Here is an 18,793-nt window from a genome sequence, read left to right on the forward strand (position 1 = left end):
AGACCCAGGGGTGGCAGCGGTGGATCTTCCAGTAGTAGCCGACCAGTGGAGTTCGTGAACGAAATTACGCAATTTGGTGATCCTGCTGGTTTTGGCACAGGCGGTGGTGTTGGCACCAATGTTGATGGTGGTGGTGGATATCCCGGCAGAAGCTGGTGAGGCAGTGGTGCATCTACCAGCATGAGCTGGGTTGGTGGTGGTGGTGAGGGAGCTGCCAGCAGTACCCGGGGTGGCAGCATTGGATGTCCCAGCAGTAGCTGGGGTAGTGGTGGCGGCGTTGGAGATGCCAGCAGCATCCGGGGTGGCAGCGCTATATCTGCCAACATCAGCCACCATGGCGGTGGGGGTGAATGATATGCCAGAAGCAGTCGGGGTTGGGGTGTCGATGCATCTCCCAGCAGCATCCCCGATGGTGGCGGCAGAACTGCATGTAGCTATCAGGGTGACGTTGGAGGCAGTGGTGGTGTTGGTGGAGACCATGGCCGTGGCTTTCCTTAGCTCCTTGAGTTGTCGACGCATCATCTCCGATTGCAGATTGAGCTCCGAATTTTCCCGTTTGTATCCTTGGGTGAAGGAAATCATAGACAGTTTGGTCAACATTAGCCCCTACACTAGCCTTCGAATAATCGCAACTCTTCAAACTATATCGCTTATATAATGTACATCCTTTCAGTCTCACCAAAAAAGACATATAACACATCAGGGCTGTGACAATTACGGCTTCGCAATAGCAATATCTTGCCTGTCCACAAGCCCATGAACTATATCTACGTACATAATTCACAAGTATAAAAAAAATAAGAATACGTTTTACTCTTTCTGGCAATAAAACAGGTGTTACAATGTTCGAACAACAAATAGAAACCTTTGTAAGGAATCAAATCTGCATTAACCACATACTTGTGGAGAACATGCAAACGAACATCCTCTGATAATATATTGTCTTTGACATTGATTGGCCTACACCAGAGACAGTCTTCTTTATGGCCTAGCCTCACCAGTATTAGCCCAGAGAACGCAAAAAGGCGAATAGTACAAAGACAATTCCCTATCAGAGCATTTATAGCACGGAGTGAGCAGCTATATCATGGGAACTTTTGCCAGTATCAAAGTATGAGAAATAGGAATAGGTTTACTATTTCTGGCAATAAAACAGGTGTTAAAATGCAAGAGTCGGTCATCTTATGGATCTCGCAAATGGAACGAGGGAGAAAAACGTACGGACAATTGTGTAAAATGCCTGCGAATATGTTATTGTATTAAATGAAGGTGCAGCTGAAACAGGCAAAATATGATCATGTCTGAGTCAATGCCTGCGCCCCCCTTCCCGCCTTGTGCTCAGTCTCAGTACGGTCCAGGTCCAGTTGGCTGGGCTCCACGACCCAGTCAGCGCAGCCTGGCTTGCTGGAGGAGCTCAATGATGGGACTGTGTCCAGATTTTTCAAAGGATCTGTGAGCTCGCACAATCCAGTCTCTCTCTACAACCGGCCAGCCTGAATGTATCAAACCAGGCCCAGATGTTCCTTTCGAGGGCTCCACGTTTCTCAAGAATAGAGGAGAGAGGCTATAACTGTGGCCTAGAAGACCCGAAGCTTTGTATGGAGTCACAGGCTAGGTATCTTTCACACAGTGTTACACAGCTCATGGAAATATAATGCCGCTCAAATAATTCAGATTGAGACCTTGGCTGCCAAACTGAAGTTGGTTATTAGCACATTGCCCAAGTATAGAAACTTCAAACTCTCTCCACAACTGCCCCATCACACGTGCATACATACATACAGATAAACAGGCATGCACATAGACCCTTAGACTCACGAGACAAATAGATGTGCACCGAGACACTTAGACTTGCAGAGATCCATTGACTTAGAATGAGACCCATGTATGTGCATGCAGTCCAATAAACACACTGAAATGAATATTCTCACCTACACGGAGAACCGCAAAAGCACATAGACACATAAACACGCTCTGATCACGCTGACACGCACAGAGACACATTGACACGGAAACAAAAAGACAAACATCCTCCATATAGCCTTAACAGCCTGTTGGGGCAAGTGCAGTTATTGAAAACCTATGCAGGCCGGCACGTGCATGAGGGGGTGGGTGGTGAACACCACGTCCGACCGCCTTTGTCTCCCCAGTGGCGATGTTTTTACACGCTGTACCAGGTACTCATTTGAGGTTAAGTCGACCTCAGGGAGGGCCAGGACTGGTTTAGATAATCATTACTGGTGTTAGCCATGAGCAAGAATCGAACTCGGGTCATCGCGTTTGTAATGCAGTGCGCTAACCGCTACCCCACCGTTCCCCACATAAACAGGCACACGGTCCCATGGACACACACATAGACCGATAGAATCTCTTGCACAGAGATTCACATGTGCACATAGACACACACTGAGACCTATAGATATGCACAGAGACACATAGAAGCGCACATATATACTTAGACACATAGAGCCACTGAGGTGCACAGAAACACAGACTCACACATAGCCCTTGAGACTCATGACTCACGTAGAGACCGATATACGCACTTACTGTAGCTATTGCGGACATAAAAGTAGAGCATGGCCCAGAACATCACGGACGATGCCATTAACGCCAAGATTGCAGCCATCACTGCGTCGATGCCCATGGAGTGGTTAGCTTTTGGGGGCAGCTCGCAAGGGCAGCTGTCGCAGGGATTCCCGAAGACATCTCCTTCTCCTCCTACAGTGCTGATCCAGTTGTACAACATTCGCCATAAGAGGTCAAGCAGCACCTCGGGATACTCCATCCTCGCTTGGGAGCTGCTGTGCGTGTCTGGCCGTTGTGACTGAGTGGCGTCGCAAGAGTGACGTCACGTCCACTATAGTGACGTCACCGCGACGTTCCAGTGGGGGCGTTCCCCTAGAGCACGGTCACGTGGGCTACTGCAGCCACGCTGCTTGTGACGTAACAGACCGGCGTTATGAACCTCACTCTCCACGTCTACTGGGGAACTCGATTGTTCAGGGTGCTGTGTGGACTTCTCTCTCGCGTGGTCGTTGCTGCTGCCGCTGCTTCTGCTGTTCACGCATGAATAAACTGACAGTGTGTGTTATTCACGACATGACAACTTTCATTCATTGGCTATGTCGGATGGAGGGGTGTACGAAACGAGGAGTGTGCGTGCCGAGACGAATCTGTGTTGGGCAGACACTTGTCTGCCCGTCTTTGTTGTTGTTTATATTTTCCTCAGGGACGCTTCTCTGTTTTGTATTATTATTTATGGGTTTTTTTTGTCGAAATTTAACTCATGTCTTTAACACAAGCGGCTCGCTTTCTTTGCAAATTAGTTGTAACATTTAATTGCGTTATATACTATGCAAATTTCAATAATAATAAAACGTGTATAACCGGCTCGCGCTCGCCTCTGAGGTAATTTTAAAAAACGCCACGCACGTGACCGCAGAGACACCGCCCCCACCACCCCTCCCCCGGTGGGGGGTCTCGCGCCACTGCTCCCTGCCCATAAAAGGGCTTGAGCCGTCTCGACCCAAGCCCCTCCCGACTCTACGCACCTTGTTAGCGTCTCTGATTAGTGTGGTTGGCTATATACGGTGCAAAATAAATTCAACATACATACAAACGAGAGATGGTGGCTTACCATACGCCCTATCAAATCACAGCAGTACCTGCCTGGATAGTTTATGTCTTCCGGTACTCCCACCCCCTTCAACTCCGCATGATAGGGCAGTTAAGGAAAGAGTGTAAGCGTTCCCATACCTGGGCAGTTTCGTTATGACCAGCTCCGATTTGAGAGCGGAGGTCTTACTCTGAATCAGTCGAGTGGCATAACCTTTTTTTCTGCTGCATAATGCTGTAAAAAGGCTACATGGCCTATCACTCCAAACAAAGCTCCGGTTTTTTTCTTCCACAGTTGTCCTCCCTCTCCCAGCAATGCTCTATAGAAAGCAAAATGTGGCAATTATTTCGGCGTTACAAACACAACATTGAAAGCAAAACATCGAAAGTGTAATGACGACACTTAACGGTCCAACAATTTATTTCTCGACGGGTTTAGAACATAACAAAATTAACATTTTGAACATCAGTTTAGATATCCTTGTGTGGGTTGTGCCTGCCGATTTTCAGTTAGTGGCTATTAAAATTAACAGCCAGGTCTAAGGAGTGAGGATTCCTGATCAGGAGGCAGTGGGCCTAAGGAATAAGGATTCCTGATCAGGAAGGACTGGGTCTATTGGAAGTAATTTACATATACGTTTATTGGGTCTTTTTGGGCTATTTTGTCACCAGTGGTGATCGAGGTCGATCGGATGGCGGTGGTGGCTGGCGCTTAGGTGGCGGGTGCTTAGGTGGCGTTGCCGGTGGTGGATCGGCCTGCAGACACGGGGGTGGTGGTGGATCATCCAGTGGTGGCTGACCAGTGAAGTTCCCAAACAAATTTATAGAGTTTGCCTTACTAAGTGGTTTTGGCACCAGCAGTGGTGGCGGTGGCACCGGTGTTGATGGTGGTGATGGATCTCCTGGCAGTGGTCCGCGATATTGTTTGAGTGTTCGAGGGGAAGATTAAGGACCCCTTTAGATTTGTGCGTAGGTTTTTGTGTAAATACCTCATTCTATGAAAGCCACGCATGTGCAATTGTAGGTATTCCTGAAGTTTAGCATGTATCTCTCAAGCTCAGAAGCTGTGACACAGAACCAATTAAAGCGATTCCTGACAAGGGTCACCTACCCTAGCCAGGGCACTGTCATGGTGCAATCATTAGCACTAGCCCAGTTCCTAATATGGAGGTCGACGGTTTGAATCGACCTCCCAGCATGGCAGTTGCAATCATGGTGCAAGTTTCTTAAATCCTACCTGCCTGTAGTTTATCCAGGGTGGGGGAAAGCTAAGTATTGTTGCGATTTAAAGCTTTCGTGACTGCAGGGATTCATCTTCTTGGTTCTTTCGGTAAAGTCACGTAGAAGGGAAGTAATAAAATAATAAAAATAAAACATAATAAAACAATTCTCACGACGTTTCGGCCACAACGCAAGCAGCCGTCCTCAGGCGAAGAATGAGACATTATCAAGCTAGGAGCTTATATAGGTGTAGCGAGGAGGAGCGCCTTAACAAAAGAATGTGCATATGAAGAGGAATTTTAGCATACCTGAAGAGATGCCGCGACTCTAAGGTAATACCAAACGCATTTACACTAACATCTGCTGCTGTAACTTCTTCTAATGCGAAACGAATTCTGTCTAGAACTAGCTTAGCTCTTATCTCAGAGAAAATTAGACTTACACGCACCGAACTAGATCAGTTAGACAAGACACTCTACAAATCACACTTATCTTTGAGTGCAACAATGTCCACATCGGATTGGGAACACGTGGAAAAAATGACTGCCTCTTCAGCTGCCGCTATGTCGACTAAATGTAAGGACAACTTGATTTCCAAATTCAACCGCCTCTCAAACAAGAAACCGGACCCACACATTGAAAAGCTAGATGTTAACAAAGTCGTAATTAATCGCAGTAACAGTCCTATTTCTGAAGGTTTGAAATCCGTTTTAGCTAAAGGACTAAACTTTGCAGTCACACCTAGACACATACCAGTTAATGATATAATTGCTCGAGTAGATGTAGCTCTCAAGGGCTTGAGTCACATCGCTGCAGACGTAGCAAGATCTGAAATCTCTGTAACCCTCAAAAACGCTAAGATGCCAGCTAGCAACATCAGCAAAGATGAGCGTTTTGAATTAGCTCAATTAAAAAAGAGGGATGACATTGTCATCCTCTCAGCCGACAAAGGCAATGCCACTGTCATCATGGACAAAATAGAATACAACAACAAAATTCAAGAACTACTCAACGATGGCAGCTATACAAAAATAAAAAGAGACCCCACCAACAGCCTCGTCTCCAAAACCAACAACATCATTTCTGCTTCAACCGCATTAATTGATCAGACCAAACAGTTCTCGTTGAAACCTTCTGCAGCCAGGCCACCAAGATTGTACGGCTTGCCAAAGATACATAAAGAAGATACACCTCTTCGTCCCATTGTCTCTACTATCAACTCCCCCACTTACAAACTGGCTCGTTTTTTGTCCGAAATCCTACGGCCTTTCACTGGAAAAACCACCTCTGCAGTACTAAACTCTACTGACCTGGTATCGACAATCAAGGGGATTGCCCTGTCCCCAGACGACCTGCTTGTCAGTTTTGATGTGGTTTCCTTGTTCACCAAGGTGCCTGTGCCCGACACCATCGCAATCATTGAAGACTTGGTTCATCAAGGACTAAATGCTGGGGTACCCCCCCTGGTGAGACACTGCTTAACCAATACATACTTCACCTGGAATGGAACCTTCTACAAGCAAATTGAGGGCACCCCAATGGGCTCCCCCTATCTCCGGTTGTAGCCAACATCTTCATGGAGAAATTTGAGACGGACGCCATCCAGACTGCCACTCTACGCCCGACCTTATGGAAGAGGTACGTAGACGACACTTTTGTCATCTGGCCACATGGCCGGCCTGCTCTAGACCAATTTCTCGACCACATCAATTCCATACACCCAGCCATCAGATTCACCATGGAAGTCGAAAATGATGGCAAGCTACCCTTTTTGGATGTCCTAATCAAAAGGAAACCTGATGGTTCAATGAGCCACTCTGTCTACAGGAAAGCCACCCACACGAATGCTTATCTAAAACCGGATTCCCACCACCATCCATCCCAGAAGAATTCCCTCATCAAGACTCTATATCATAGAGCCCAATGCATCTCCGACCATGAACACATTTCCAGTGAACTCAAACACGTACGCCAAGCTCTTAAGGCTAATGGTTACTCCGACTACACAATCCGCAAAGCCATCACTCCAACCATTAAGAAGGATCCTGTTGAGGAGCCTTTCAAGACCATCACCTTACCCTACATTGCTGGGGTCACAAAAAAGATCTCCAAAATCCTGATTAAACACAAGATCCAGGTCCGATTCAACACAGTACATAAAATCCGTGATCTGGTACCGTCTGTAAAAGATGTGATTCCAGACATACAGTACCCTGGCGTCTACAAACTAAGTTGCCTCTGTGGTAGCAGTTACATTGGGGAAACCAAACGACACGTCTCAGACCGCATTCGTGAACATAAAGCTGATCTAAAACACGGTAGGACAAACACCTCAGCCGTGGCAGACCACTGTTACAACTCAGTGGGCTCACATGACATTGACTTCTCCAAGACGGAGGTTCTCTGCAAGCCATCTGACTATCATGAGAGATTCGTTCATGAGGCGATCCACATATACAAACACAGAGACAATTTTAACCGAGAAGATGGATTCAGGCTTAGCAATCATTGGAAGGACGTAATAAACCATTTCGATACACATTAGGGTGAGTTGAATAATACATAGTGTTATATTAAAATGTATAAAGTATAGGGTTGTTTACAGCAATACAGTATATAATTTAATGTTGGGTTTATCTATGGCAGTATATAGTACTGTATATGCTAAGAGAATAAAGTTTAGATGGAAGTATATTATATACTTCTTACGACGTAGAATTGTAATTTATTATTTGTTGTTAGTAACTCAGCTTATTGTAGAGTATAGTAAGTATCAGTTTATATTTTAGTTTTTTTTTATGTATTTTTTACTTTGGTTTTCTACGTGGTTGTTTGGTAAATGCAGCTACATATCATTAACATTCCTTTCCTTTATTAACGTTGTTCCTTGCGCCCCCCCGTGGTGCTGTTGATCCTGCATAATGCATGGGCATAATGGGACTTTGAAACCCCTCCGCCCCCCCTCCTACGCATTGCCCATTGGTATGCTGAAATTCCTCTTCATATGCACATTTTTTTGTTAAGGCGCTCCTCCTCGCTACACCTATATAAGCTCCTAGCTTGATAATGTCTCATTCTTCGCCTGAGGACGGCTGCTTGCGTTGTGGCCGAAACGTCGTGAGAATTGTTTTATTATGTTTTATTTTTATTATTTTATTACTTCCCTTCTACGTGACTTTACCGAAAGAACCAAGAAGATAAGTATTGTTGTTTAAGCTCATGGAGCCACATGGTGCATTAAGTTGGGACACAGACCTGGGCCTAGGTGCTGTGCTGGGCCAGTACTTTACTGGGCCGGCAGAGCCGGCTTCCCAATGGCAGTGGAAACCAGGCATAAGTAGACTGGCCACATCTTACTTAATCAGAATAACAAATAGCGACACTGCAACCTACTGGCAGACCAATTAATGCCCACTTGCAGGCCGGTGCTCTGTTCACTTTGTCTTGCAAAGGGACAGCTGCCATTAGTAGGTCCCTTAGGCTAAACAATCGCGTGATCAGACATGGGTACAATATGAATGCAAGTACTGTATTAAAATGATCTTGAGTTTCAGTCCATCATCCCTACAGGGTCCATAAAATAAGTACCACATTGTGGGAACGTCAACAACGGTTGTCCGACGATGGAGATACTCGCGTCTAGCATAGGAATGTGAAATTTCCATAAAAGGCTCATTGCTGTAAAACAGGAGATGATCGCTGTCTTGTCTCATTTGAGCAGGCAATGTCTTAACTTTTAGGTTGCCTCTAACCAAGTGGCAGCAGAAGCATAACTATCGTGGGGGGCAGGGGGTGCCTTGCCCCCCCCCCTCGGTAGCCAAAGCTATGATTTGGGGGGGTGCCTTTGATAACAACCATGAGATTAATTTTCAACAGCATCAAAAAATAAAAACTTATTTAAAACATGGTTTAAATTAATTTTTATAAAAATTTATTTCATTTTTTTAGTTGAATATAATTCGAGCGGTAATATAATACTGCAAAGATGTTACTATGGAGCTGTAGTCGTGGTTTCATTTTGCGAAAGCTGAGCGCCCCTACAGCAATAAATGTTCGAGACCGTGAGTGTAACGACGACGTTATTAGTAGGCAAGAGAAGTCTGCGATATATAATAGCCTGGGTGCGACCGTGCGAGACAAATCAGATATTGGGGCCCCACCAGACTGATTACCGCACCCCCTGAGCTGATAATGTCGTTACTCCACCACTGATAATGTAGTCACTTCGCCACTTGGTGGCGACCCGAGTGAGTTGTATTCGTGCCATACCCGAGCACGCCTGGGAGGTCCGCTTGCCACGACGTGCTGCCACAGTGAAAGTGGAGCCAACTCCAGCACCTGCCGTGAGGCCACATAGTTCGGTGTGCCAAAGAGACGTCTTGGGAGCTGCAGCACATGGTATGAGCCCCCTGAGCCCACTTTAGTCGACTTGGATTCATGCTGAAGTTTCAATGGAACATCTTCCGCAGTCCTAACAGTTCCCAGTTCTCACTGTGCATACACAGGCCGCTGGTATTAGGAACTGTCGTGGTCAAGTAAATGAAGAGCAGGCTAATTAAAGATGCATGCAGACTTCTGTTTATTTTGGCCAAGTTACATGAACAGCGTGTTGACAATCGCTGCCAAATGGACGGAAAACACCCCGACACCTCCCTTACAAACTCGTCGAACCTCCACCTCGCCAGGCATGCAGCGTGCAAGTACTAAAGCGGAGCGTAACGAGCGCGCGCGTGTCCACATACTTAAACCATTTTCCTCACCACCCGTGTACAAAACCCAGTGTTAATTACCATACCCCTCTTTCCACTGGCGATATTAGTTGGCCGCCGTATTTGGATGGTTTTTCCACTAGCCATTTGCCGAGCAGAGCCAGAACTGAGCAGCGGTACGCGAGCCTCACGATACGTTCCTGGAGAACTTGATGCGATGGACGTGGCCCCTTCCAGTAGCTTGTTCGCCGCTTGTTGCAGAGGTTCGAGGTTCGAATCAACCAGCCGCCCCGATTGTTATAATGCCGGTGTAACAAACACAATAATACCATGCTCTCTGCTTAAATGGACATTGAGTATCCCCTGATGCGAGTAACAAGAGTGGCCCAACGTGTGTGGGCATTAGGGTCCAAATCTGCGAAATGCCAAAAAGTACCCGCAAATTACTCATTTAGGACGATGCAAAGGGATCATTGCTCCCTTTTGGCGGAATGATTCCCCCAGGTCACGGTTGCAAATGAGACTCATTCTGGCCTCTTGCTCTCACCGAGTTAAATACATGGCCAAACAGGGCCAGGGCAAATGATTTGTTCATCGTGTGTGACGTCAGTTAGTACGCCGTGAGGACAGTGTCACCGCGTCATCTACATGCGACTCAACATAGTCAATTCCGTGTGACGTCAACAGCACGGCTCGGATTCTGTCATGGAAAAAACAACAGCCTGGCTGGCTCTGCTCTGTCGAAGCTCAAGTCTACAGTGGAAAAGAGGTACAAGTAAGCAAATGCTGAATCGTGTTAAGACTTTATAGCTCGTCGTAGTGCGCTACTGCACAGAGGTGGGCAAACCACTTTGCTAAAAAGTAGCATGTACTAATTCTACAAATCGATTAAAATAATATTTCTATCCTTGATTCTCTACCCATCAAACTCATATCTCAACGTGTCACCCCTTTCATTAACGGGGCTTCAATTCAGGCCACCGTCAATGCCTCCAGCATTTCTAATGCCCTCAAGACTGCTGCCGGTAGCTCCGATTCCTCAGTCTTTAAGGCTAGGCCCTGCCATTTTTGAAAATGTCAATTGCATCTCAAATCTATCTTGAAAAGTCCTCGAAAGGGTTACGAAGTCACAGCTCAAACACTGTCCTCGAAAGTAGTCTCCACAGCCACGTAAGCCTGGTTTTTGCCAAGGACAATCTGTATACAGACACCCCTCCTACGTGTGGTCAGTTATTGTCTCTCCCCTGATCATGGGTCTTTCGTCTAGTTTTCCCAGACTAGGTTATAGGCATTGTATAACCACCACCGCCTGGGATAATCTTGTGGGTGACTGAATGCCAGGTGTTGTAAGACTTGGGCTGTGAGGTGACCAGCAATGGCAGTACAAATTCTGGATTCTATCTGCGTGGGCCTTTGATTGCTACTCCCGTCTTGTGCGTTTTTTATTATGGGTAATCCTGTTTTCCATTCGACACGACCAACACTCCTTAATGTAATTGGCCAAATATTCCATTGCAGGGTCCTCCATGCCTTCTGCGATAAATGATTGACTGCATCATTACAATAGCATTCATTCAGTAAAGCGCTAAAACGCATGGATTTCATTACACTATTAAGAACGTAGACAATGTGGGTTTTAAAAATAACCTTTGAAAATTAACGAATGGGCCCGCGTTATTTATTAACGTATTTCTCAACACACGTTGGTCACGCCACACGCATCTCCACACCGCAGCCTGTGACACCTGTTTCATGCACGGCGGTCGCCCATCCTAGCGCTTGCCAGGCTTAACCTGCTTAGCTCCTGAGATCGCGCACCCATTCCGGGCCATTTGTCACGAGCTACGCTGAGTGTGTGCAGCCAGAGGTGTGGCGGCACAGCAGCATCAATCGCACCGCTACTATGCCCTCACGTCTATGCCTCCCCTGCCTTTAGACAACCCGCACGAACCAGCGTGGTAAAGTATGGTCAAATAGCCCCCCCCCCCCCAACAATGAGTGCAGTGTAGGCATTGGCGTAATGCACGGGGAGCAGGACTCGTGGTTCGTGCCACTGGGTACTGTGCAGGCCGTGGGGGTGCGGAGTTCTCTCCGCGTCCGAATCCAGTGCCAACCCTCCACCCCCGAGGTTGGGATGAACGAGACGGTGTAGCTGGCGGGAGTGTAGAAGTGTATACCCACGTTGAGCTTCCATCGCGCCGTACGTAGCTAACTGAGATAATCCAAGTGCCATTGAATGCGTCGCCACTCACCTGACATTCAGTTTCCCCAAAATGATGTTATTCTTTGACTAATCTACTAATCAGTAACAAATAAAAAAAGGAATTATTTTTTTGTTAACACATTAAAGTGTACAAAAAGCTAAATAAAAAGAATAATTAAGAAAATTCAGAAACCCAAACCCAATTGACCTGCACCAAAAGCATTGCGGTGCTTCTGTTCACGTTGAAGAGTGACATTGGCCAGCAACCTGTGCATCCGTGCGTGTGTGCGCGAGGACGTGTGTATGCATTTGAGTGCATAACTGCGTGTGCTAATTTGTAGAATTAACCCATTAACACCTGGGAGCCAGACCCAGGTGTTATGGGTCTGCCACAGCAAGCCTTGACACTTCACGCGATGGCTTCAAAGTGCACTAAGCCTCGCACAAACGCCGTGGTGACATCCCCATCACTTAGCGGGCAATTGGCAACCGTTGTTGTTGTTGTGTGTAGAGGGTTACCCATACATGCCCAGTTGATGTACTGGTTGCTGACCATTGGGGCAAGTTATTTCCTGGTGAGTCTGCGCTCCCGCGTGTGGACGTGGCACCATGCGTTTCCCCCTTAGAAGATTCTCTCGGATTACGCAAATCGGACGGTCTTGGTCGCCTTCTCGCTCGCGACTCTGCTGTCTCCGTGGTGTCCAGCGTTCTGCGGAAGGGGTCGGGGGAATGGCCAAAGATCGAGACGTCATCGTGGCCAAAGCCGCAGACGCCACCGCTGCACCTCGCGGCCAACGTTCTCTACGCTTGGCCAGATCTCGCAGCTTCTGCGCAGGAGAGGCACTCAGCGACCTCCAAAATATGCCCCTGTTGTCAACCATCTGTTTTCAGACAGAAGCTTGACAACGATGCTGATGTGTAGCCTAAACAGACTGTTGGGGCAAGTGCTGTTTGTGGGAAAATATGAAGGCCGGCATAGCACACGAGGGGGTGGGTGGCCAGCACCACACCCGACCTGCTTTGTCTCCCGAGTGGCAATGTTTACACATACAGACACACACAGAGGAAGGAGCTCCAACAAGAAGACCCCCAGCCCCCACATTGAACCATCGTGGGGGAGTAGCGGAGAGTGGGGGTGGGGGGGGACTCTCACCTGCACGGAGTAGTTGCTGTACACGCACTCTCCGTACGTGGGCACCAGGCGCAGATACGGGTACTCCGTCTCCCGCCTGCAAGAAAGAGCGGCGGTCACGGAGAGGAGGACGGCGCTCGTGGAGTTCGGTCCGAGCGGCCGAGGTCACATTAAACTAAAAACTAAACTATTTATTATTTTATCCGGCAAGGCCTCAACTGAGCTACATCGCTCTTTTTACACACTTTTATTTAACTCACGCTGTCTGTTGTTGTCGTCATATCCTCAAATCTTGTAACTCAATTTTAACCCACTTCCCAATGTGGTATCGACTGCAAACTTGGTATACTTATGTCATACTGATGACAATACTATATTCTATCATAAAAAAAACATTTACATTATTTTTGAACGTTATGTTTCGGTTTGGGTCTAATTGTCCACGCTCAGCTGACGTTGGCTGTAAATCACCACGGCCCCTTACGTTATGGCAAGCTTTGCGGCCACTTCCTGGAGTCGTGGATTTCTGCCATTACGAGTAGGGTCCATTTAATTAAAGTGTGTTTTTAAAAAAGTATTTTTTTATATTACTTATTCACAAGTGACGTGGACACAAAGGAGAGCTCAATGAAGTGGCTTATCATGTGGAAATGCACAGCCACCAAATCATTTAAATGCACGATTCTAAATGTAGAGGGACAAACCAGAGGACCCGCGGAAAAATTAACACGACCACGGCGAGAGAGAGACACTCAAACACCAACTACACAGCAGGCGTCAGGGTCAGGATCAAACCCACGACCGCCTGCATACCAGGCGAGGGAGACAACATCTCGACGCTGTAGCACCCATTATATTTAATTGGCACTCGCTGCAGGAGCCTTGGGGTCCTTACTTGACGGTGGTGTTCACCACGGTGGACGACTGCGTGGACGACCTTTGGCTCATGGACATCCTTAACCTCTCCATCTCCTGTGCACAGACAAAGATCCCTCGTTTAGGTTTAACAGACTGTTGAGGCAAGTGTTGTTAGCGAGCACCTCCTCTGCACACACAGACACACAAGTTCACACATGTCGGGCGGCAGGGTAGCAACGTCATGGTAACACTTGTGCCACGCGAGCAAGAAGCACCCGGGTTCGTTTCTTGACTCGGACGCCCCTCTGTGTTTGTATGTTTTCCCCCTGTTCTGCATGGATTTCCGAAAGTTTCTCCTTGTTTCCTCTCATAACTAAAATAATCGCACAGTGTAACCGGTATTGGCCAAAATATCTGAATGGTGAAAAATTCCTGAAAAATTACTTAATCAAGATCGCAGAGAGCAGTAGCAACATCGCTCCCCTCCAGTGAAAAAAACTTCGCAGGACCCTTCCGGAAAGAGAATCTTGAGTCTCTGTAAACATCCACCTCTCCGGCAATTCAACAAGAGTAATTAGTAGCATGATTTGGAGCCATGATTCAGCTGAAGAATTACGTTTTCTTTGTCTCTTTAAGTTCTGTTTTGTTTATTATTATATTATTTTTGGTCATCCCATTGTCTTAATAGAGCAATGTCCAATAATTAAATCACCTGCAATGCACCGAATCTCATCACATCTCGGACGTCAAGCGAAGTTGAGCCTGGAAAGTGGGCGATCACAATGCATGGTAGATTGTCATAGGCAGCTGCGGGGCTACTTTGTGATTGGTGGAGGTAGCTTTGTGATATCCGCTTCTATAGGGCATTGATATGGCCTCACAAGCAGTGCATTCGCCACTTGTTGTGGAGCTTCGTGGTTCGAATCCAGCGGCCCGCTCTAATTATTATTAGGGCGGGCAGTAATAATTACTAATAATTACCACAGTAATAGTTACCAGTAATAATTATTACTGCGGTGTGTATTTCTCATTTTATCTAGGTTTTTGCGTTGCATTTGTGTCAAAGCACTTGACAAGAATGATACATTTTACATTAATATTGGCTGATGGGGAAAAGGGTTGGAGTTTGAGTATTGGGGAGGGGAAGGGATGGCAAGGAAGGGTAATGATAGGAAAAGAGAAGGGCGAGGTTAGGAAGGGGAAGGGGGAGGATAGTTAAGGGTTTAAGGATGCGGACAGGAAGTAGTAATTGCCGGAATTATTCCAGCCACCGCCAGCATCGCTCAAAGTGGACGTTCACGACACCCCTACGTCATTCGCAAGAGCAGGCCATTGTGTGCCACCAGCTTCAGAGTCCACATTTACCAAATTAAAAAATTTACACCGCAAATGACTCAACTGGGATTGTAGGAAGTGGTAATCGTCGCCACCAACTGGCGGACTAACACCCCGGGTCACTCGCAAATGAGACATCCCCCTTGGGTCTCTTGCATTTCCACCGGGTTAAACAAAGTCAACGTTAATTTTTTTTCTCTTCCAACACAGCATGGTCACATCCTGCTCCACTACTGCTCCGTGACGCGATGGCCACCCAGTACGATCGGGTGGAAAATAGAAAATAAACGGTGGAGAAGACAACAACGGAGACATCTATGGCACATATCTTTGCTTGAATCAAAGTATTAAATATGAGAATAGGTTTTAACCTTTCTGGCAATTAAATAGGTGTTAAGATGTTCAAATACCAAATAGATGCCTTTTTCAGAAGCAACCAAACAAACATGCTCTAATGATATATGGAGTGTCAATGTATATAATTGTCAGAGCATGTTTGTTTGCATGTTCACCACAAGTACCTGTGGTTATAATGCAGACTTGATTCCTTGCAAAAGGTTTCTATTTGCTGTTTGAACATCTTAACACAACTCCTTTTTTTTCTAGAAAGGACAAACACCTGTTCTTATTTTGACAACGGACATGTAGTGCGAAAGAAATGGACCATGTGTCACCTCGCGGAGCGTGGCGATGATCTGCTCCTGCTGGGAGATTGTGCGCTGCAGCTCCGCCAGGCGCTGGTCACTGCCCTGGCTCGAGCTCTGGCTCTGCTGCTGGAAGCTCTCGATCCTCATCTGCACAAGACAAAGATCCCCCCCACCTTTCAACAGACTGTCAGAGCAAGTGCTGTTAAGCGAGCATCTCTCAGAATCTTTATTTCTCCTGGGAGAAATCCGATGAGCTATGAAGCTCTTTTTCACAGACGTCCGGGAAATGTCCTTATGAAAGTCGGCACGGCACACGAGGGGGTGGCTGGGCAACACCACGCCCGGCCGCCTTTGCCTCCGCAGTGGCGATGTTTACATATCACATCAAGTACTCATTTGAATCTGAGTCGACCTAGGGGAGGACCAGGACAGGTTCAAATGATCGTCACTGGTGGCGGCCGTGAGCGGGAATTGAACTGGGGTTGCCGGGTTCATTGCGCAATGCGATAACCGCTACACTTCCGCTGTCCACTCAGCAACACAAAGACAAAGATCCCCGGTTTAGCATTAACAGACTGTAGGGGCAAGTGCTATTAGCAAGCACCTATGAAGGCCGACACGGCACACGAAGGGGTTGGTGGCCAGCACCACGCCTATCAGCCTTTGTCTCCCCAGTGGCGATGTTTTACGCACCGCACTAGGTACTAATTTGAGGCCGAGTCGACCTAGGGAAGGCACAGGATCGGTTCAGATAATCGTCATTGGTGTTAACTGTGAGCAGGAATCTAAATAAAACTCGGGTCGCCGGGTTTGTGGTGCACACTATAGTTGCACATAACCGATCTCCACCCATCGACACAAACACGCACGCACACACACACACGCACACACAAACGTGCACGCAACCAAGCATCATCCACATCTTTGCTCCCATCACGATAGTCCCCCAGGCTGGCCGAGTGCGACAGCAAAGCACTCTGGGCTCGTAATCCAGAGGCTGTCGGTTGGAACTCTCGGCAAGGGAGTTAAAACAACGGGACGGGTCTCTTAAATCCCTCCACCTCTGTACAGCCACAGTGAGGGAGCACTGAGACACAAGTAGTGGAGGCTGAGCTCGCAGAACCACATGGCTCAATTCCTTCAATCGTCATTATTAAATCTCTCCCCCTCTAGTCTTGATTTGAAACTTTCGTGACTGCAGGAATCCATACTCTTTGGTTCTTTCGGTTGCGAGGAACAAGGTATACCCTCCATCCACAATAACCCTTTATTATTGGACCCTATATTTCCATGATCCTATGAACAGCTTCCTAAAAAATGTGGATAAAATAAGGTGAGATGTGATGTGGCGTATAATTTAAATAATTCCCAAAGTGGTAAATCCAAAGCACTGACAATGACAGAGAAGCCGTCTCTTCTCTCACCAGGTCAAGATTGGGCGCACAGTCGGTACCGTTTTAATCAAGGCCTTCGTGAGAAAGGAGAATCGCGTTTAGCCGATGGCGTCTACACGCGCGGACTCACCACTCCTACGCTCGTTGCAAACGACTCCGACTAAGCGGAATGCGACATCGTGACTGCAATTATTTTATACGGGGATAATCTTTTCAATGTAGAACTATTTTGCTGGATTAAGCCTTTATTGTTCCAATTCCATCTCATTCAAACATATCATGTATCACGTTTCACGTTCATTTTGTTAAAGCAGGCAGGTGAGACTTCAAGAGAGCAGGATTAGAGACTCGCTCGCCGTGTGCGACCCCCTGCGTCACCAAAGTGGCCAAAGCGATGTAATGAAAGGGAATCGGGATCGGAGCAAAAACACGCAAGTTGTCTCGGACAGATTACTCTGAATACTTTACTCGTTCAAAATAAGTCACGTCGTGAGAAGCCAAAGAGCTGAATAGGATTGACGGGGGTAACGGGCAAGAGGCCGTTGCAGTGACGGAAGTGAACGAAGCGCGACAAAATCAGCGGCGCAGTTTTGGCAGCTCAAAAAATACTGCCTACTTCTGATGTCCACCCGCTGCAGCTAAGATGCTCGCAGTGGTGGAAATATGGCCTGTGGGCCCTTTTCAAGTGGTAGGCCTCACGTGACCACGCACAGAACGCGTGATGTGAAGCTGTTGGCCGTGTGTTACCCATGGGCCCTGGGTTCCCCCCCACCCCACACCCCGCTGCAGGAGGAATTCCAGTTCATAGAAACGTTTGCGTCGTTTGAGCCGTGTTTTTGCCGGGTCCTTGTCTCAATACCCCTGACCCCGTGACCTCTGCATCACCTTCATGCTGGACACCTCCCTGTCCCTCTCGGCGGCCTGGTCAGCGAGCTGCGACTCGTAGCGGCGTCGTATTTCCTCCATCGACGCCTGGTTCGAAGACTCCCTCTCCGACTTCAGGGACATGAGCTGAAACGATCGTAAACGGAATGCCAAGACGAGATTGAGAATCGAAATCAACGGATCGCTCGATTGTCCACGCTGCTGCCATCCGTAACGTCGCCACACCGCCAATGTGGTGCGCATCATTCCACTGCTGTATGGGAACGTTCCCATGTCACATTGGGGGTTTATATGACCATACTTCACCATGCCAGTTAGTGTAAGTTCCAGTTAAAGTTTATGTTGTTTAACCAGGTAAGAACTCAAGAGACCAGGGGAAGTCTCATTTGCAAGAGTGGCCTCTCATGTGACCTGAGGCTTTGATATGCCAGCAGGGAGCTATGAGTTATACGTGCAATCCCAATTGAGTGTTTTGCAGGTAATCTTTAAGTATTCAGTTTAACCGATTCTGTTTACATTGTACTTTTTTTAGCTATGGGATGAAACTGGGTAATCCGGAGGAAACCCATGCAGAACATGGGGAGAGAACATACAAACTCCACACAGGAAGGCACCCGAGTCGGGAATCCAACACAGGCCCTTTGCTGTAAAGTAACACAAGTGTTACGTATGTATGTAGAACTTTTTTGGCACCGTACATAGCCAACCGCGCTAATCGGAGGTGTGTCGTCACAACCGCCCGGTTAAAAAGCCTCCCTTCATTCGCCTGACACTGCATCCGTTGCATTTTC

At 47.3% G+C, this 18,793-nt stretch overlaps 1 protein-coding gene across 2 annotated transcripts in view; it reads right to left on the reverse strand.

The window, feature by feature from the left end:
- Positions 1-9,394: 9,394 nt before the first annotated feature.
- The window catches only part of LOC144736251 (uncharacterized), a 45,912-nt gene continuing 36,513 nt past the window's right edge, over positions 9,395-18,793 (reverse strand). For both annotated transcript variants that reach the window (XM_078618873.1, XM_078618872.1), the window contains exons 14-18: positions 18,003-18,128; positions 15,751-15,870; positions 13,779-13,855; positions 12,905-12,980; positions 9,395-12,460 (exon numbers count right to left, since the gene is read on the reverse strand). In XM_078618873.1, coding sequence (XP_078474999.1) covers positions 12,392-12,460; positions 12,905-12,980; positions 13,779-13,855; positions 15,751-15,870; positions 18,003-18,128 — 468 coding nt within the window. In that variant the 3' untranslated portion in view covers positions 9,395-12,391. The remainder of the gene's footprint in view (positions 12,461-12,904; positions 12,981-13,778; positions 13,856-15,750; positions 15,871-18,002; positions 18,129-18,793) is intronic.

This window comes from Lampetra planeri, chromosome 60, assembly GCF_965212315.1.
Source record: "Lampetra planeri chromosome 60, kcLamPlan1.2.h2, whole genome shotgun sequence".
Lineage (NCBI taxonomy): Eukaryota > Metazoa > Chordata > Hyperoartia > Petromyzontiformes > Petromyzontidae > Lampetra > Lampetra planeri.